Source organism: Bombina bombina, chromosome 6 (genome assembly GCF_027579735.1).
Source record: "Bombina bombina isolate aBomBom1 chromosome 6, aBomBom1.pri, whole genome shotgun sequence".
NCBI lineage: Eukaryota > Metazoa > Chordata > Amphibia > Anura > Bombinatoridae > Bombina > Bombina bombina.
In genome coordinates, this window is record NC_069504.1 from 1150374213 (window position 1) to 1150397204 (window position 22992).

The 22992-nt window shown below is 38.8% G+C and overlaps 1 protein-coding gene across 1 annotated transcript in view; it reads left to right on the plus strand.

Moving 5' to 3' along the window:
• Nucleotides 1-22992, plus strand: part of LOC128664296 (solute carrier organic anion transporter family member 1A2) — a 169495-nt gene that overhangs the window by 76134 nt on the left and 70369 nt on the right. The window contains exon 6 of the mRNA XM_053719132.1: nucleotides 13562-13757. Coding sequence (XP_053575107.1) covers nucleotides 13562-13757 — 196 coding nt within the window. The remainder of the gene's footprint in view (nucleotides 1-13561; nucleotides 13758-22992) is intronic.

A 22992-nucleotide genomic window follows, 5' to 3' on the forward strand; every position in this document is an offset into this window, starting at 1 on the left:
GGATGCGCAGAAGGCTATACTACTTACTAGTTAATGCCTGGGAAAAGCATAAGGGTATCCTATGTACTAACTAATGCCTGGGATAAGCATAAGTCTATATAATGTAGTAACTAATGCTTGGGATAAGCATAAGACTATCCTATATACTAAATAATACCTGGGATAAACATAAGGCTATCGTACATACTAATTAATGCGTGGGATAAGCATAAGGCTATCCTACGTACTAACTAATACCTGAGATAAGCATAAGGCTACCTTATGTACTAACTAATACCTGGGATAAGCATAAGGCTACCTTATGTACTAACTTATGCCTGAGATAAGCATAAGGCTATCCTACGTACTAACTAATACCTGGGATAAGCATAAGGCTACCTTATGTACTAACTAATGCCTGAGATAAACATAAGTCTATCCGATGTAGTAACTAATGCTTGGGATAAGCATAAGGCTATCCTACGAACTAACTAATGCCTGGGATAAGCATAAGGCTATCCTACATACTAACTAATGCCTGGGATAAGAATAAGGCTATACTATGTGCTAACTAATGCCTGGGAAAAGCATAAGGCTATCCTATATACTAAATAATGCCTGGGATAAGCATAAGGCTATCGTACATACTAACTAATGCCTGGGATAAGCATAAGGCTACCTTATGTACTAACTAATGCCTGAGATAAGCATAAGGCTATCCGATGTAGTAACTAATGATTGGGATAAGCATAAGGCTATCCTATATACTAAATAATACCTGGGATAAACATAAGGCTATCATACATACTAATTAATGCCTGGGATAAGCATAAGACTATCCTATATACTAACTAATGCCTGGGATAAATATAAGGCTATCGTACATACTAATTAATGCCTGGGATAAGCATAAGGCTATCATACATACTAATTAATGCCTGGGATAAGCATAAGGCAATCATACATACTAACTAATGCCTGGGATAAGCATAAGACTATCTTACATACTAATTAATGCCTGGGATAAACATAAGGCTATCACACATACTAATTAATGCCTGGGATAAACATAAGGCTATCGTACATACTAATTAATGCCTGGGATAAGCATAAGGCTATCCGATGTAGTAACTAATGATTGGGATAAGCATAAGGCTATCCTATATACTAAATAATACCTGGGATAAACATAAGGCTATCATACATACTAATTAATGCCTGGGATAAGCATAAGACTATCCTATATACTAACTAATGCCTGGGATAAGCATAAGGCTATCGTACATACTAATTAATGCCTGGGATAAGCATAAGGCTATCATACATACTAATTAATGCCTGGGATAAACATAAGGCTATCATACATACTAACTAATGCCTGGGATAAGCATAAGACTATCTTACATACTAATTAATGCCTGGGATAAACATAAGGCTATGGTACATACTAATTAATGCCTGGGATAAGCATAAGGCTAATAAGCAAATACACATATATGGGTCAAGTTATTAAGGGCTGAATGGACCCTAATGCCCCTGTTTCCGCGTGAGCCTTCAGGCTCGCCGGAAACAGGAGTTAAGAAGCAGCGGTCTTAAGACCGCTGCTCCTTAACTCGTCCGCTGCCTCTGAGGCTGCGGACATCAATCAGCCCGATTGAATACGATCGGGTTGATTGACACCCCCTGATAGCGGCCGATTAGGTGCGAATCTGCAGGGGGCGGCATTGCACGAGCAGTTCACAAGAACTGCTTGTGCAATGTTAAATGCCAACAGCGAATGCTGTCAGCATTTAGCGATGCAGGGTGGACATGATTTGCTATAGCTAATCATGTCCGCCAGGGGTATGTTAAATCTATCCTCACAGTCTCTCTGACAGTTTCTGTGTATCCAATAGGGGAGGCCCTATCACAGAGTTCCCCTGATCACGTGTTATATTGAAGGAATCCTCAATAAGTAAAGTGAGGTGTATTAGCAGTTGCAAAGTGTCAATATACTGTACCAACAAGAAGATTCACAAGTATAATGTATGTAAGTACTATAAAACCACATTTTTTATGCCAAATAAATAAAATAGCATTGGTTAACTTGATAGACCTGTCGCACAGATCCGATAGTATACATATGGTGCTTCACCGGCAGATGTAATGTGGCTATACACGCGTAACTCTGCTTCACAGATACAGGTCCCAGCTCCGGCGGGGTAGCACTGATCAACTGTGCTACGTCTATGGCTAACGTAGTTTATTCATTTGACCTGTACAGGCAACCGTAAGTTACAAAGGGGAATAGTCAAATAGATTCAATACTCTCCAAAAGCGATACCCAACGCTGTAAATAAATATAATCCACAAACAGCAATATGGGGAGTAGAGGAAGAGGCATCACTTATGTTTAAGTTAAAAGTTCATCTTTATAATAATCCATATAAGCAAATAAAGACACCATTAAGCTCTGACCACACAGGAGCTTCACTCCAACACGTTTCCTGCTACAAGCACTTCATTAGGGAAATGGTGTCTTTATTTGCTTTTATGAATTATAATAAAGATTAACTTTTAACTTAACCATACCCTGTGCCTCTTCCTCTATTCCCCATATTACTGTTTGTGGTAAGCATAAGGTTATCCTACCTACTAATGCCTGGGATAAGCATAAGGTTATCCTACCTACTAATGCCTGGGATAAGCATAAGGTTATCCTACCTACTAATGCCTGGGATAAGTATAAGGCTATCATATGTACTAACTAATGACTGGGATAAGCATAAGGTTATCCTACCTACTAACTAATGCCTGGGATAAGCATAAGGCTATCCTATGTACTAACTAATGCCTGAGATAAGTATAAGGTTATCCTATCTACTAACTAATGCCTGGGATAAGCATAAGGCTATCCTATGTACTAACTAATGACTGGGATAAGCATAAGGCTATCCTACCTACTAACTAATGCCTGGGATAAGCATAAGGCTATCCTATGTACTAACTAATGCCTGAGATAAGTATAAGGTTATCCTATCTACTAACTAATGCCTGGGATAAGCATATAGCTATCCTACTGCCTGGGATAAGCATAAGGCTATCCTATGTACTAACTAATGACTGGGATAAGCATAAGGCTATCCTACCTACTAACTAATGCCTGGGATAAGCATAAGGCTATCCTATGTACTAACTAATGACTGGGATAAGCATAAGGCTATCCTACCTACTAACTAATGCCTGGGATAAGCATAAGGCTATCCTATGTACTAACTAATGACTGGGATAAGCATAAGGCTATCCTACCTACTAACTAATGTCTGGGATAAGCATATGGCTATCCTACATACTAATGCCTGGGATAAGCATAAGGCTATCCTACCTAATAGCTAATGCCTGGGATAAGCATAAGGCTATCCTATGTACTAACTAATGCCTGAGATAAGCATAAGGCTATCCTATGTACTATCAAATGCCTGGGATAAGCATAAGGCTATCCTACATACTAACTAATGCCTGGGATAAGCATAAGACTATCCTACCTACTAGCTAATGCCTGGGATAAGAATAAGGCTATTCTATGTACTAACTAATGCCTGGGATAAGCATAAGGCTATCCTATGTACTATCTAATGCCTGGGATAAGCATAAGGCTATTCTACATACTAACTAATGCCCGGGATAAGCATAAGTCTATCTTACATACAAAATACTGCCTGGGATAAGCATAACCAAATCTACCTCTTAAACGAGACACAACTAAGATTTAATCCACTCTCTCATCCTTTCCCACCTCGACTACTGCAATTCTGTCCTCTCTGGTCTCCCCAGCTACTGCCTAGCTCCTTTAAAATCCTTACTGAATACCTCTGCCGGGCTCATCTTCCTTGCACGTCGCTCTTCATCTGCTGCACCTCTCTACCAATCCCATCACTGTCTTCCTCTTGCCTCCAGGATTAAACACAAAATTCTCACTCTGACATACAAGGCCCTCAACTGCACTTCTCCCCTCTATATCTTAGACCTTGGGGTCAATTTAACAAGCTCCGTACAGAGCTTGATGCCCTGAATACAATTGGGTTGACTGATACCCCCTGCTACATTGTTTCATGTCCGCTCTCACATTAGTAAATTGACCCCCTTGTCTCCAGATACTCTTCCTTCCATCCCCTTTGATCTGCTTACGGCCTCATACTCTCCTCCTCTCTTGTTACCTCCTCACATTCCCGTTTACAGGACTTCTCCAGACTGGCTCCCATCTTGTGGAACTCTCTGCCTCGCTCCACAAGACTCTCCCCTAGTTTTGAAAGCTTCAAGTGCTCCCTAAAGACTCTACTATTCAGCAATGCATACAACCAACACTAATCTTTCGTTATACCAATTCCTCTCCTCCATTACTATATGCCATGAACCCCCTTAGAATGTAAGCCTAAGAGCCCAGCTGTTTGAAGATCACAGTTATAAGAGCTGACTACAACACTGCGACTCTACCCATTTGATCCCTATAAATTTTACCTTGTATACCGCCTATGTTTATAGCGCTGTGGAATCTGTTGGCGCTCTACAAATGACCAAAAATAATAATAAAAATTCTTCCCTATGTACTAACTAAAGCCTGTGTTTAGCATAAAGCTATCCTACATACTAATGAATGCCTAGGATAAGCATAAGTCTATCCTATGTACTAACTAATGCCTGAGATAAGCATAAGGCTATTCTATGTACTAACTAATGCCTGGGATAAGCATAAGGCTATCCTACATACTGATACCTGGGATAAGCATAAGGCTACACTACATACTAACTAATGCCTGGGATAAGTATAAGGATATCCTACATACTAACTAATGCCTGAGATAAGCATAAGGTTATCCTATGTACTAACTAATGCGTGGGATAAGCATAAGGTTATCCTACGTACCAACTAATGCCTGGGATAAGCATAAGGCTATCCTACATACTAACTAATGCCTTAGATAAGCATAAGGCTATCCTAAATACTAATGAATGCCAAGGATAAGAAGACTATCCTACATACTAATTAATGCCTGGGATAAGCATAAGGCTATCCTACATACTAACTAATGCCTGAGATAAGCATAAGGCTATCCTACATACTAACTAATGCCTGAGATAAACATAATGCTATACTACATACTAACTAATGCCTGGGATAAGCATAAGGCTATACTACGTACTAACTAATGCCTGGGATAAGCATAAGGCTATCCTACATACTAACTAATGCCTGGGATAAGCATAAGGCTATCCTACGTACTAACTAATGCCTGGGATAAGCATAAGGCTATCCTATGTACTAGCTAATGCCTGAGATAAGCATAAGGCTGTCCTACGTACTAACTAATGCCAGGGATAAGCATAAGGCTATCCTACATACTAATGAATGCCTGGGATAAGCATAAGGCTATACTACGTACTAACTAATGCCTGGGATAAGCATAAGGCTATCCTACATACTAACTAATGCCTGGGATAAGCATAAGGCTATCCTACGTACTAACTAATGCCTGGGATAAGCATAAGGCTATCCTACATACTAATGAATGCCTGGGATAAGCAGAAGGCAATCCTACGTACTAACTAATGCCGGGGATAAGCATAAGGCTATCCTACATACTAATGAATGCCTGGGATAAGCATAAGGCTATTCTACATACTAACTAATGCCTGGGATAAGCATAAGGCTATCCTACATACTAACTAATGCCTGGGATAAGCATAAGGCTATCCTACGTACTAACTAATGCCTGGGATAAGCATAAGGCTATCCTATGTACTAGCTAATGCCTGAGATAAGCATAAGGCTATCCTACGTACTAACTAATGCCGGGGATAAGCATAAGGCTAACCTATGTACTAACTAATGCCTGGGATAAGCATAAGGCTATCCTATGTACTAACTAATGCCTGAGATTAGCATAAGACTATCCTACATACTAACTAATGCCTGGGATAAGCATAAGGCTATCCTATGTACTAGCTAATGCCTGAGATAAGCATAAGTCTATCCTACGTACTAACTAATGCCTGGGATAAGCATAAGGCTATCCTACGTACTAACTAATGCCTGGGATAAGCATAAGGCTATCCTATGTACTAGCTAATGCCTGAGATAAGCATAAGGCTATCCTACGTACTAACTAATGCCGGGGATAAGCATAAGGCTAACCTATGTACTAACTAATGCCTGAGATTAGCATAAGGCTATCCTATGTACTAACTAATGCCTGAGATTAGCATAAGGCTATCCTATGTACTAACTAATGCCTGAGATAAGCATAAGTCTATCCTATGTACTAACTAATGCCTTAGATTAGCATAAGGCTATCCTATGTACTAACTAATGCCTGAGATTAGCATAAGGCTATCCTATGTACTAACTAATGCCTGAGATAAGCATAAGTCTATCCTACGTACTAACTAATGCCTGAGATAAGCATAAGTCTATCCTATGTACTAACTAATGCCTGAGATAAGCATAAGTCTATCCTATGTACTAACTAATGCCTGGGATAAGCATAAGGCTATCCTACATACTAACTAATGCCTGAGATAAGCATAAGGCTATCCTACGTACTAACTAATGCCTGGGATAAGCATAAGGCTATCCTACATACTAACTAATGCCTGGGATAAGCATAAGGCTATCCTACATACTAACTAATGCCTGGTATAAGCATAAAGCTATCCTACATACTAACTAATGCCTGGGATAAGCATAAAGCTATCCTACGTACTAACTAATGCCTGGGATAAGCATAAGGCTATCCTACGTACTAACTAATGCCGGGGATAAGCATAAGGCTATCCTACATACTAATGAATGCCTGGGATAAGCATTAGGCTATACTACGTACTAACTAATGCCTGGGATAAGCATAAGGCTATCCTACATACTAACTAATGCCTGGGATAAGCATAAGGCTATCCTACGTACTAACTAATGCCTGGGATAAGCATAAGGCTATCCTATGTACTAGCTAATGCCTGAGATAAGCATAAGGCTATCCTACGTACTAACTAATGCCGGGGATAAGCATAAGGCTAACCTATGTACTAACTAATGCCTGGGATAAGCATAAGGCTATCCTAAGTACTAACTAATGCCTGAGATTAGCATAAGACTATCCTACATACTAACTAATGCCTGGGATAAGCATAAGGCTATCCTATGTACTAGCTAATGCCTGAGATAAGCATAAGTCTATCCTACGTACTAACTAATGCCTGGGATAAGCATAAGGCTATCCTACGTACTAACTAATGCCTGGGATAAGCATAAGGCTATCCTATGTACTAGCTAATGCCTGAGATAAGCATAAGGCTATCCTACGTACTAACTAATGCCGGGGATAAGCATAAGGCTAACCTATGTACTAACTAATGCCTGAGATTAGCATAAGGCTATCCTATGTACTAACTAATGCCTGAGATTAGCATAAGGCTATCCTATGTACTAACTAATGCCTGAGATTAGCATAAGGCTATCCTATGTACTAACTAATGCCTGAGATTAGCATAAGGCAATCCTATGTACTAACTAATGCCTGAGATAAGCATAAGTCTATCCTATGTACTAGCTAATGCCTGAGATAAGCATAAGTCTATCCTACGTACTAACTAATGCCTGGGATAAGCATAAGGCTATCCTACGTACTAACTAATGCCTGGGATAAGCATAAGGCTATCCTATGTACTAGCTAATGCCTGAGATAAGCATAAGGCTATCCTAAGTACTAACTAATGCCGGGGATAAGCATAAGGCTAACCTATGTACTAACTAATGCCTGAGATTAGCATAAGGCTATCCTATGTACTAACTAATGCCTGAGATTAGCATAAGGCTATCCTATGTACTAACTAATGCCTGAGATTAGCATAAGGCTATCCTATGTACTAACTAATGCCTGAGATTAGCATAAGGCAATCCTATGTACTAACTAATGCCTGAGATAAGCATAAGTCTATCCTACGTACTAACTAATGCCTGAGATAAGCATAAGTCTATCCTATGTACTAACTAATACCTGAGATAAGCATAAGTCTATCCTATGTACTAACTAATGCCTGGGATAAGCATAAGGCTATCCTACATACTAACTAATGCCTGAGATAAGCATAAGGCTATCCTACGTACTAACTAATGCCTGGGATAAGCATAAGGCTATCCTACAAACTAACTAATGCCTGAGATAAGCATAAGGCTATCCTACATACTAACTAATGCCTGGTATAAGCATAAAGCTATCCTACATACTAACTAATGCCTGGGATAAGCATAAAGCTATCCTACGTACTAACTAATGCCTGGGATAAGCATAAGGCTATCCTACGTACTAACTAATGCCTGGGATAAGCATAAGGCTATCCTACGTACTAACTAATGCCGGGGATAAGCATAAGTCTATCCTACATACTAACTAATGCCGGGGATAAGCATAAGTCTATCCTACATACTAACTAATGCCTGGGATAAGCATAAGGCTATCCTACGTACTAACTAATGCCTGAGATTAGCATAAGGCTATCCTACATACTAACTAATGCCTGGGATAAGCATAAGGCTATACTACCTACTAGCTAAGGCCTGAGATTAGCATAAGGCTATCCTATGTACTAACTAATGCCTGAGATTAGCATAAGGCTATCCTATGTACTAACTAATGTCTGAGATTAGCATAAGGCTATCCTATGTACTAACTAATGCCTGAGATTAGCATAAGGCTATCCTATGTACTAACTAATGCCTGAGATTAGCATAAGGCTATCCTATGTACTAACTAATGCCTGAGATAAGCATAAGACTACCCTATGTACTAACTAATGCCTGAGATAAGCATAAGACTATCCTATGTACTAACTAATGCCTGAGATTAGCATAAGGCTATCCTACATACTAACTAATGCCTGGGATAAGCATAAGGCTATACTACCTACTAGCTAATGCCTGAGATTAGCATAAGGCTATCCTACATACTAACTAATGCCTGGGATAAGCATAAGGCTATCCTACGTACTAACTAATGCCTGAGATTAGCATAAGGCTATCCTACATACTAACTAATGCCTGGGATAAGCATAAGGCTATTTTACGTACTAACTAATGCCTGGGATAAGCATAAGGCTATCCTACATACTAACTAATGCCTGGGATAAGCATAAGACTATCCTACATACTAACTAATGCCGGGGATAAGCATAAGTCTATCCTACATACTAATGAATGCCTGGGATAAGCATAAGGCTATACTACGTACTAACTAATGCCTGGGATAAGCATACAGGGAGTGCAGAATTATTAGGCAAATGAGTATTTTGACCACATCATCCTCTTTATGCATGTTGTCGTACTCCAAGCTGTATAGGCTCGAAAGCCTATTACCAATTAAGCATATTAGGTGATGTGCATCTCTGTAATGAGAAGGGGTGTGGTCTAATGACATCAACACCCTATATCAGGTGTGCATAATTATTAGGCAACTTCCTTTCCTTTGGCAAAATGGGTCAAAAGAAGGACTTGACAGGCTCAGAAAAGTCAAAAATAGTGAGATATCTTGCAGAGGGATGCAGCACTCTTAAAATTGCAAAGCTTCTGAAGCGTGATCATCGAACAATCAAGCGTTTCATTCAAAATAGTCAACAGGGTCGCAAGAAGCGTGTGGAAAAACCAAGGCGCAAAATAGCTGCCCATGAACTGAGAAAAGTCAAGCGTGCAGCTGCCAAGATGCCACTTGCCACCAGTTTGGCCATATTTCAGAGCTGCAACATCACTGGAGTGCCCAAAAGCACAAGGTGTGCAATACTCAGAGACATGGCCAAGGTAAGAAAGGCTGAAAGACGAACACCACTGAACAAGACACACAAGCTGAAACGTCAAGACTGGGCCAAGAAATATCTCAAGACTGATTTTTCTAAGGTTTTATGGACTGATGAAATGAGAGTGAGTCTTGATGGGCCAGATGTATGGGCCCGTGGCTGGATTGGTAAAGGGCAGAGAGCTCCAGTCCGACTCAGACGCCAGCAAGGTGGAGGTGGAGTACTTGTTTGGGCTGGTATCATCAAAGATGAGCTTGTGGGGCCTTTTCGGGTTGAGGATGGAGTCAAGCTCAACTCCCAGTCCTGCTGCCAGTTTCTGGAAGACACCTTCTTCAAGCAGTGGTACAGGAAGAAGTCTGTATCCTTCAAGAAAAACATGATTTTCATGCAGGACAATGCTCCATCACACGCGTCCAAGTACTCCACAGCGTGGCTGGCAAGAAAGGGTATAAAAGAAGAAAATCTAATGACATGGCCTCCTTGTTCACCTGATCTGAACCCCATTGAGAACCTGTGGTCCATCATCAAATGTGAGATTTACAAGGAGGGAAAACAGTACACCTCTCTGAAGAGTGTCTGGGAGGCTGTGGTTGCTGCTGCATGCAATGTTGATGGTGAACAGATCAAAACACTGACAGAATCCATGGATGGCAGGCTTTTGAGTGTCCTTGCAAAGAAAGGTGGCTATATTGGTCACTGATTTGTTTTTGTTTTGTTTTTGAATGTCAGAAATGTATATTTGTGAATGTTGAGATGTTATATTGGTTTCACTGGTAAAAATAAATAATTGAAATGGGTATATATTTGTTTTTTGTTAAGTTGCCTAATAATTATGCACAGTAATAGTCACCTGCACACACAGATATCCCCCTAAAATAGCTAAAACTAAAAACAAACTAAAAACTACTTCCAAAAATATTCAGCTTTGATATTAATGAGTTTTTTGGGTTCATTGAGAACATGGTTGTTGTTCAATAATAAAATTAATCCTCAAAAATACAACTTGCCTAATAATTCTGCACTCCCTGTAAGGCTATCCTACATACTAACTAATGCCTGGGATAAGCATAAGGCTATCCTACGTACTAACTAATGCCTGGGATAAACATAAGGCTATCCTATGTACTAGCTAATGCCTGGGATAAGCATAAGGCTATCCTACGTACTAACTAATGCCGGGGATAAGCATAAGGCTATCCTACATACTAACTAATGCCTGGGATAAACATAAGGCTATCCTACATACTAACTAATGCCGGGGATAAGCATAAGGCTATCCTACATACTAACTAATGCCTGGGATAAGCATAAAGCTATCCTACGTACTAACTAATGCCTGGGATAAGCATAAGGCTATCCTACGTACTAACTAATGCCTGGGATAAGCATAAGGCTATCCTACGTACTAACTAATGCCGGGGATAAGCATAAGTCTATCCTACATACTAACTAATGCCTGGGATAAGCATAAGTCTATCCTACATACTAACTAATGCCTGGGATAAGCATAAGGCTATCCTACATACTAACTAATGCCTGGGATAAGCATAAGGCTATCCTACGTACTAACTAATGCCTGGAATAAGCATAAGGCTATCCTATGTACTAACTAATGCCGGGGATAAACATAAGTCTATCCTACATACTAACTAATGCCTGGGATAAGCCTAAGGCTATCCTACGTACTAACTAATGCCTGAGATTAGCATAAGGCTATCCTACATACTAACTAATGCCTGGGATAAGCATAAGGCTATCCTACATACTAACTAATGCCTGGGATAAGCATAAGGCTATCCTACGTACTAACTAATGCCGGGGATAAGCATAAGTCTATCCTACATACTAACTAATGCCTGGGATAAGCATAAGGCTATCCTACATACTAACTAATGCCTGAGATATGCATAAATCTATCCTACATACTAACTAATGCCTGAGATTAGCATAAGGCTATCCTACATACTAACTAATGCCTGGGATAAGCATAAGGCTATCTTACATACTAACTAATGCCTGAGATAAACATAAGGCTATCTTACATACTAACTAATGCCTGAGATTAGCATAAGGCTATACTACCTACTAGCTAATGCCTGAGATTAGCATAAGGCTATACTACCTACTAGCTAATGCCTGATATTAGCATAAGGCTATACTACCTACTAGCTAATGCCTGAGATAAGCATAAGGCTATCCTACATACTAATGGCTGGGATAAGCATAAGGCTATCCTACACACTAACTAATGCCTGAGATTAGCATAAGGCTATCCTATGTACCAACTAATGCCTGAGATTAGCATAAGGCTATCCTATGTACTAACTAATGTCTGAGATTAGCATAAAGCTATCCTATTTACTAACTAATGCCTGAGATTAGCATAAGGCTATCCTACATACTAACTAATGCCTGGGATAAGCATAAGGCTATACTACCTACTAGCTAATGCCTGAGATTAGCATAAGGCTATCCTACATACTAACTAATGCCTGGGATAAGCATAAGGCTATCCTATGTACTAACTAATGCCTGAGATTAGCATAAGGCTATCCTATGTACTAACTAATGCCTGAGATTAGCATAAGGCTATCCTATGTACTAACTAATGCCTGAGATTAGCATAAGGCTATCCTATGTACTAACTAATGCCTGAGATAAGCATAAGACTATCCTATGTACTAACTAATGCCTGAGATTAGCATAAGGCTATCCTACGTACTAACTAATGCTTGGGATAAGCATAAGGCTATCCTATGTACTAGCTAATGCCTGAGATTAGCATAAGGCTATCCTATGTACTAACTAATGCCTGAGATTAGCATAAGGCTATCCTATGTACTAACTAATGCCTGAGATTAGCATAAGGCTATCCTATGTACTAGCTAATGCCTGAGATTAGCATAAGGCTATCCTATGTACTAACTAATGCCTGAGATTAGCATAAGGCTATCCTATGTACTAACTAATGCCTGAGATTAGCATAAGGCTATCCTACGTACCAACTAATGCCTGAGATTAGCATAAGGCTATCCTATGTACTAACTAATGCCTGAGATTAGCATAAGGCTATCCTATGTACTAACTAATGCCTGAGATTAGCATAAGGCTATCCTATGTACTAACTAATGCCTGAGATAAGCATAAGACTATCCTATGTACTAACAAATGCCTGGGATAAGCATAAGGCTATTCTTCATACTAACTAATGCCTGGGATAAGCATAAGGCTATCCTACATACTAACTAATGCCTGGGATAAACATAAGGCTATCCTATGTACAAACTAATACCTGGGATAAGCATAAGGCTATCCTACATACTAACTAATGCCTGGGATAAGCATAAGGTTATCCTACGTACAAACTAATACCTTGGATAAGCATAAGGCAATCAACCAAAGAGTTTTTGTAGGAAGTATATTCTGTATCAGTAGATATTAGCCAATAAGCATTAGTAGTTAGACACAATTTAATAGCTGTTGTGTTTGTTTCAGTTTAAAGGTAAGCAGATTTTACTTCAAATTTTTTCCTCTAAAATAATTCTAATAATCATATTTAGATGCTGCGCTTGTGTATGGATGACAGAAATAGTTTTGAACAGCGTTGCTCTTCTGCAGTTTTTGACACTGCTCATACTGATGGGAGCATTTATACAGGACGTGTATGTTTGTGATCACTGCAGTAATAATAAAAATAACAGTGTGTGCCATGAGAGCAATACTTGTGTATTTCAGACTGACACAGATTTCTTTTTCCCCACAGCGGTGTATAATTTGCCAGTTATCTGCATTGGATACTTTTTGGGTGGATATTTGATGAAGAGATTCAAGTGTACCACGTACCAGGCTGCCATGATTGGATTTTGGAGTTCAATAATTGAGTATCTGATCTATTATTCAGCCTTTGCAATGGTCTGCAAGAACTCTGCTGTTGCTGGTTTAACAGTTTCATATGATGGGTACAGTCTGCTCAGATATTCCTCATCTGATGTGTTTTTCTGTTTAGTATTAATATTGTATGTAATAAAGAACAAAAGCAACCCACACACAAATTCACAAACACACACAAACATACTCATATACACATACACACAAATAAACACAGACACATACACACACATATAGAAACAAACATATACATAATGTCACAGACAAAACAAACACACATGTACACACACACAAATAAACACATTCATACATACATACATACACTCACACACACATTCACACACACGTACATACACACTCACACACATATACACACATACATACACTCACACACACATTCACACACACGTACATACACACTCACACACACATTCACACATATACACACATACATACACTCACACACACATTCACACATACATACATACACACACATACATACACTCACACACATATTCACACATACACACACACACACATACACACACACATTCACACATACATACACACACACATTCACACATACATACATACACACACACTCACACATACATACACACACATACATACACTCACACACACACACACACACACAGACACACATTCACACATACATACACTCACACATTCACACACACACTCACACATACATACACTCACACACACATTCACACATACATACACACTCACACATACATACATACACACACACACACACACACACATATATATATATATATATATATATACATACAGGTAGCAGCACACAGGTTTACATGATGTATGATACTAACAAGACCAAGGGGCTGATTTATCAATAGCTGTAGCGTATCATGTCCGCCAGACATTGCTGAATGCTGACAGCATACTGCTTGTGCAGGAAGGGGTCAATCAAACCGATCGTACACTATAGAGCGGATTGATGTCTGCAGCCTCAAAGTCGTCGGATCAGTTAAGGAGCAGTGATCTTAAGACCACTGCTTTATAACTGCTGTTTCAAAACGGGCATCAGGGGCCATTTGGCCCTTGATAAATCGGCCCTTAAGTTGTCAAGTAAGGTGAGTGCAATTTTATTAATACTATAAATAGCCTATTCTAAAATACAGATTTTCATTTGGTTTAGTGAATATCACTGACCATCTTAGTTACCATAATCTATGGAATACACATATAATCCACCACCCTCGCTCCTCGGCAAGAAACAGGAAGCCAGGGACAAGACGCAGCATTTATTGTCACTGTGATGTATTGTGGTGGTGTCTGTTTTATGTAATTTATTACAAGGTTATGAAGGGGTTTTGTGATGCTGGTGGTCTTCACAGTGGAGCACGCTCTATACACAGAGATGAACAGTTACAAGACGCAGCATTTATTGTCACTGTGATGTATTGTGGTGGTGTCTGTTTTATGTGATTTGTTACAAGGTTGTGAAGGGGTTTTGTGATGCTGGTGGTTTTCACAGTGGAGCACGTTCTATACACAGAGATGAACAGTTACAAGACACAGCATTTATTGTCACTGTGATGTATTGTTGTGGTGTCTGTTTTATGTGATTTGTTACAAGGTTGTGAAGGGGTTTTGTGATGCTGGTGGTTTTCACAGTGGAGCACGCTCTATACACAGAGATGAACAGTTACAAGACGCAGCATTTATTGTCACTGTGATGTATTGTTGTGGTGTCTGTTTTATGTGATTTGTTACAAGGTTATGAAGGGGTTTTGTGATGCGGGTGGTCTTCACAGTGGAGCACGTTCTATACACAGAGATGAACAGTTACAAGACACAGCATTTATTGTCACTGTGATGTATTGTTGTGGTGTCTGTTTTATGTGATTTGTTACAAGGTTATGAAGGGGTTTTGTGATGCGGGTGGTCTTCACAGTGGAGCACGCTCTATACACAGAGATGAACAGTTACAAGACGCAGCATTTATTGTCACTGTGATGTATTGTGGTGGTGTCTGTTTTATGTGATTTGTTACAAGGTTGTGAAGGGGTTTTGTGATGCTGGTGGTTTTCACAGTGGAGCACGTTCTATACACAGAGATGAACAGTTACAAGACACAGCATTTATTGTCACTGTGATGTATTGTTGTGGTGTCTGTTTTATGTGATTTGTTACAAGGTTGTGAAGGGGTTTTGTGATGCTGGTGGTTTTCACAGTGGAGCACGCTCTATACACAGAGATGAACAGTTACAAGACGCAGCATTTATTGTCACTCTGATGTATTGTTGTGGTGTCTGTTTTATGTGATTTGTTACAAGGTTATGAAGGGGTTTTGTGATGCGGGTGGTCTTCACAGTGGAGCACGTTCTATACACAGAGATGAACAGTTACAAGACGCAGCATTTATTGTCACTCTGATGTATTGTTGTGGTGTCTGTTTTATGTGATTTGTTACAAGGTTATGAAGGGGTTTTGTGATGCGGGTGGTCTTCACAGTGGAGCACGCTCTATACACAGAGATGAATAGTTACAAGACGCAGCATTTATTGTCACTGTGATGTATTGTTGTGGTGTCTGTTTTATGTGATTTGTTACAAGGTTATGAAGGGGTTTTGTGATGCGGGTGGTCTTCACAGTGGAGCACGCTCTATACACAGAGATGAATAGTTACAAGACGCAGCATTTATTGTCACTGTGATGTATTGTTGTGGTGTCTGTTTTATGTGATTTGTTACAAGGTTATGAAGGGGTTTTGTGATGCGGGTGGTCTTCACAGTGGAGCACGCTCTATACACAGAGATGAACAGTTACAAGACGCAGCATTTATTGTCACTCTGATGTATTGTTGTGGTGTCTGTTTTATGTGATTTGTTACAAGGTTATGAAGGGGTTTTGTGATGCGGGTGGTCTTCACAGTGGAGCACGCTCTATACACAGAGATGAACAGTTACAAGACGCAGCATTTATTGTCACTCTGATGTATTGTTGTGGTGTCTGTTTTATGTGATTTGTTACAAGGTTATGAAGGGGTTTTGTGATGCGGGTGGTCTTCACAGTGGAGCACGCTCTATACACAGAGATGAACAGTTACAGACGCAGCATTTATTGTCACTCTGATGTATTGTTGTGGTGTCTGTTTTATGTGATTTGTTACAAGGTTATGAAGGGGTTTTGTGATGCTGGTGGTCTTCACAGTGGTGCATGTTCTATACACAGAGATGAACAGTTACAAGATGCAGCTCCATTTAATGTAATGAAGCTTAAAGGGATATGAAACCCCAAAAAATGATTTTGTGACTCAGACAAAACATACAATTTTTTTAAAAGTTTCAAATGTATTTCTCTCATCATATTTGCTTTTTTCCCATGATATTCTATGCTGAAGAGATACCTAGGTAGCATCTGGAGAACTACTTGGCAGGAAGTAGTGCTGTCATCTAGTGCTCCTACAAATGCATTCTTGCAAAACTGCTGCCATATAGTGTTCTAGAGACGTGCACACTAAAACTGCTGCCATATAGTGTTCTAGAGACGTGCACACTAAAACTGCTGCCATATAGTGTTCTAGAGACGTGCACACTAAAACTGCTGCCATATAGTGTTCTAGAGACGTGCACACTAAAACTGCTGCCATATAGTGTTCTAGAGACGTGCACACTAAAACTGCTGCCATATAGTGTTCTAGAGACGTGCACACTATTTGAAAATAGAAGTAAATTGGAAAGTTGTTTAAAATTGCAATCTCTATCTGAATCATGAAAGAAACATTTTTAATTTGTGATTCAGAGCATACAATTTAAAAAAATTTCATTTTATTATCAGATTTGCTTTGTTCTCACACTATTCTTTGCTGAAGAGATACACAGATGCATAGACTGCACATGTCTGGAACACGGCTGGCAGGAAAAAATGCTTCCATCAAGTGCTCTTGCCAATGGATAACCTTCTTGCAAACTGCTGCCGACACGTGCTCTCTTATTTTCTACAAGAGATACCAAGAAAATGAAGAAAATATGATAATAGAAGTAAATTGGAAATGTGTTTATAGCAACATACTCTGCCTGAATTACAGAAAGTATAAATAACAAAAGCGATGTACAAGTGATACCTTTAAAAGCTAACTAATAGGCTTTTAGATGACCAAGTGAAGCTCAGACATATTTATATACAGTTGTAGTTGGGCATCACAGGGATGTGGGAAGTTGTGGTTCCTGGACATGATTACATGAATATGTATAACACAGCGGTAAACAGAGTGCAGGATGATGCTGATCGGTCTCCACTGGGCAGGGGGTATTATACCAGTCACCTGTGTGATTAAATAGCTCTGAGTGAATGGTTTACTATTAAGAAATTAGTAGATTTACCATGTCCTTAGGAAATATGAGAGCCATGGGTCAGTTCCACCCTGGAAGAGTCAAATAGGCTTATGAATTTGTATTCCCAAATCCTTCTTTCCCTTTGGTATCTGAAGTTTCCTTTACAGTCCTGTTATTTTCTAACCCTGCATTTGGTCTGTTGAAATGTTTCCCTACTGCTGTATCCGTTATTTTGTTAGTGATTGTGAATCGGTGGAGATTCATTCCTGAGTTTTTGTCCCGTTTTAACCATGTAGTGTTCCCCTATTTTTTAATTTGTTTCATGTTATGAGCTACACAACTTTTGATAAAGAGCAAGTAAAACCGCCCTGGATTTTGTATTCCTGTTCTTTGCTGGGTGGTGAGATTATCTCTGTTAGGAATCGAGGGCAGGCTTTGCATCACTTTTGGTTGAATGGAAATGTGCTTCTTTTGTGGGGTGTGCTAGTGTCAGAATATTCATTTGCTGCACCATTTGGTAACATTTACAGGCCCATCTATCAAAGTGTCAACCTGCAATACGCCCGAATTCCGCGTCGTACATGGCACGATGAGGATGCGCCTTACTTATCAAAGCTTTAAGATCGCAATAATTAGAATTTTATGACGTAACATACGATCCACCGTTCTCTATTCGACGCAGATCGATACGAGTTGAAATCATGTGTAAATTGAGCGTAATCCTCTGCATTCGCTCTCCTATTCGAAACAATTTGAAGCTGTTCAGAAATTATCTAAAGTTCAACAATTACGTTCGCGTCTCATCCGACGCAGCGTACCTATTTCTCAATCCGCCACCTCTGAGCTTGCGGATGCTATAGAACTCAATCGGAATTAGAAATGATTTCTAATGAAAAACATTTATGTTCCTTTTATCATTTGTTATATATTTTCAGATAAATATCTATGTATAAAATATATATAAATTATAAAGTATGTATAAATATATCTATACGAAAAAATCATATACCTTAATTGTCTCTTCCAAAACTTGCAGCAATCAATATGTTGCTTCCACCTGCATTTTCAGCAGGTGAAATGCTCATTATAAAAGGGAGTGTCTAACAGCATAGAAAGTTTGATGTATGCAGTCATTACCAAGATGGAGATGATCAATCTATTTTGCATTGCTATACAACAAAGACGCAAAAGAAGGAGATTTTTGGAGTTAGTTCAGCGTTATGAACGACGCAGAAGGCCAAGGTTATTTTTACCTAGAATAGGGTTACATACCCTGAGTGACAGGGAAATTGTTCGAAGATTCCGTTTGAATAGAGGTTTAATTGAGAATCTGTATCTGGAGATCAAAGACTCCATTGAACCTATAACTTATAGGACAAAGGCAATCCCTGGAATGTTAAAACTGCTGGCTGTCCTCTATTTCCTCGCCACAGGATCATTTCAGGCTGTAACAAGTTGAGTTGTGGGGATGAGCCAGGCTTCTTTTTCAAGTCATCTAACTGTAGTATTAAAAGCCTTACACCAACGGATAGTAAATTATGTACATATTCCGGAAACACCAGAGGATTGGCATCGTGTGAAGGTGCAGTTCTATGGGATTGCTGGGATGACAAACATTTTGGGTGCAATTGACTGTACCCATGTGTTAGTGCAGCCTCCAAAGTTAGGAGAATTGCCCTATCGTGACCGCAAGCGTAACCATTCTTTAAATATACAGGTCATCTCTGATGCCAAATTGAAGATTATGAGCATCCGGTCAGGATTCCCAGGTTCAACACATGATTCTTTCATCCTGAGAAATTCGCATGTTTATGACCTGTTTCAGAATCATCAAATGCCAGAGGGAATTCTCCTAGGTAAATATCTCTTACTAATTGTCATATATGGATATAAAAATATTATGTATTTCATATTGCTAAAATCAAATTATTTTTTACACACAGGAGATTCAGCCTATTCATGTCTCCCATGGCTTTTCACTCCTGTGCTGAACCCCAGAACTCCTGCGCAAGTGCGCTACAATGAGGCTCATACATCTACAAGATGTGTTATAGAGCGCACATTTGGCGTTTTGAAAAGCAGGTTTCGTTGTTTAGACCTCTCTGGGGGAGTACTTCTATACAAACCAAAGAAAGTATCCCTGATATTTCTCATATGTTGCATGCTCCACAACCTAGCATTACGCATGCCAGATGCTGATATTTCTATGTTACAAGTAGAGTATGATGACAATGTGGCACCTTTAGAGCAAATTGATGCAAGTGGAGTACAAGCTCGATCTGATTACATCCATGCTCTATTTGAACAATGATTATGTAAATATATTGTACATATGTTCTTTTGTTTCATCATATCTTTATGTTTAAAATTATCCCAAAAGAGGCTATTTATGTTAGTTTAACTTAATAGTTAATATGTATTCAAATAAATGTTCTTCATTTCACACCTGACTCTTTTTTTAATGAAATATTTCTAATTAATACTCAATAGATTATAAGTGATAGACCATGTTATCATAGGGCTCTCAGAAAATGCTTAGATACAAAGTACATTAAACATCATCTTTCATGATTTATCGAGAAGGCAATTTTTATTATTAAATTATATTCTATTTTCCTCATCTTTGTATATAATTTTTGGAATCAGCATCAATGCAATACAGGTTTAACACATGTTCTTGGGTGGTGTTCTTTAACCAATGGCAGATGTTTAGTCTCCCTGATTAGCTTGTAATAATAAAAATCAAAAATCCACCCAAATCAAATATATATATTTTGTTGCTCTTATTATATGTGTAGATACATGTTTACATTTTGCCTTAAAACATTATCATGGAGATTGACCATTTTCCATTGGTTAAAGCATTGATTTTTTAACCTATTTATTTTTCATGGCACACTTTTTTCAATTAAAAAATACTGTGACACACCACCATTCAAAAATTGTAAAAAATCACACGTATCCTAATAGAGTATATATATATATATTATATACATACACACATCACACTGTATGTATTGTGCTGTCGTGCCATGCCTCCTACAAACTATACGTGACATATTGACATTCATTCTCAAACAATCATACTGAATGTCTGTGAGTGAATAGCAATATGTCATGGTTGTACATGATGCCTGTCACATACCTCCCAATATATACAAATTTGAAAGAGGGACACCCCTGCACTGGGAGTAAAAAAAAAGCTAAATTAAATAAATATCTCACAATGTTGTCAGTCTGCCGTGGCACACCTGAGGATCTCTCATGGTACACAAATGTACCATTGCACACTGTTTGACAAACACTGGGTTAAGGCATCACACCCAAGCTTAGGTGTGCTAAGGATATCTTTGAATCTTAAGCCCGGGCTTCAAATTATATTATGTAGTGCAATATCAGTAATTATTATGCCCACTGAGTAACGGCACTTTAGTGCATATACATTATTTTTAAGGAGTTGAAAACCTATATATATTTCTATTTATCAATAACATTGGTTATTACCTGTTCATGAGCTTCCATACATTCATCTTTCATCAATATAGAACAAGTGAATGACTAAAATTCTACAATTAAAGTTGTTACTAGAAAAGTTAGAAATAACATTCTATTTTCTAACATAAACATTAATTATTATTGTGTTTATGTCCATTTAATATAGTTGTGTTGGTTCTGCATAACCGGTCAATGTTTAATAATGTTATTTATTTAAAAAAATATAAAATACTTTGGTGTACATTGTACCTTTAATAACTTATTAGATATGACCAATGAATAGTAATTAAAAACATCATTGTTTTCAAATAAAATACAATAAAGATAATCATCAAAATAATTTCTTTTATTAAATTATAACAAGCATTACTTCATGCATAATACAAACAAAATAAATCAAAAAACTAATCTTTAGACCGCTTAGAGGCAGTGGGAGATTGTGGAGGTGATCCTTCCCTTCTTGAAGAAAGTAATTCTTGAAGGGTACCCTGCATCAACAGAAATAAATTGCGATTGAAATTTCGGTTCTCTTCATCTGCTCTCTCCCTTCGCACCAACTCCCTTTCCTCTATGGCTACCCTACGTATATCTATAGCTATTCTCTCCCTTTGCAATTCCATTTGCATCTCCACCTGACGCCCCTGTTGCTGAATATATACACCCAATGTCCTAATCAACTCCTGTTGATTGTCACTATATTGCCTCCCCAGATTGACCATATTATTTATTGCTCCATCATCATCATGGCCAGGGGCAGCAACAGGGGCGGCGGCAGGTGCGGCGGCAGGGGCAGCAGCAGGTGCGGCGGCAGGGGCAGCAGCAGGTGCGGCGGCAGGGGCAGCAGCAGGTGCGGCGGCAGGGGCGGCAGCAGGTGCGGCAGCAGCAGGGTCAGATCCTGGTGCAGCAGGTTCAGCGGCGGCAGCAGCTGAATCTTCAAGATACCTTTCTATCTGTGTATCGTCATTCAGTAGGCTACCAATCAGATCTTGTGATTCGTCATATAAACTCTCCTGTATCTGCCTAACCACAATTGTAAGCTCCTCCGACAGCTGATGACACCGTTCGGTACCTATTGTAAATATAAACTAATATTATAATCAAAATTAAAGTAGCATGAATGTGCAATGTATTCTCTTTTTAATACACATTGATAAACAATAATATTTTTAATATCGATTTGTTCTCTTGGAATCTCATTTCTTAGTAATGATAAATAAGCACATATTCAACACTTGGGTTAGATATATTATGGTTGTTGCCTGCACAGATTCATCTGTAAATTTCATTAATATAATTCACAGCCATCTGCAAGGATTGCACTCCTTTTCCATTCAACTAATAATAATACATTGCAGTTGACATTTAACACACCAATCATAATATATTTGTGTTTTTTTTTTTTTTATTTAAATATATTATTTTTGGAATTAAAAATAAAAAATTATTAAAATATTAAATTTAAAAAATAATATGCCTCGTGCAGCTA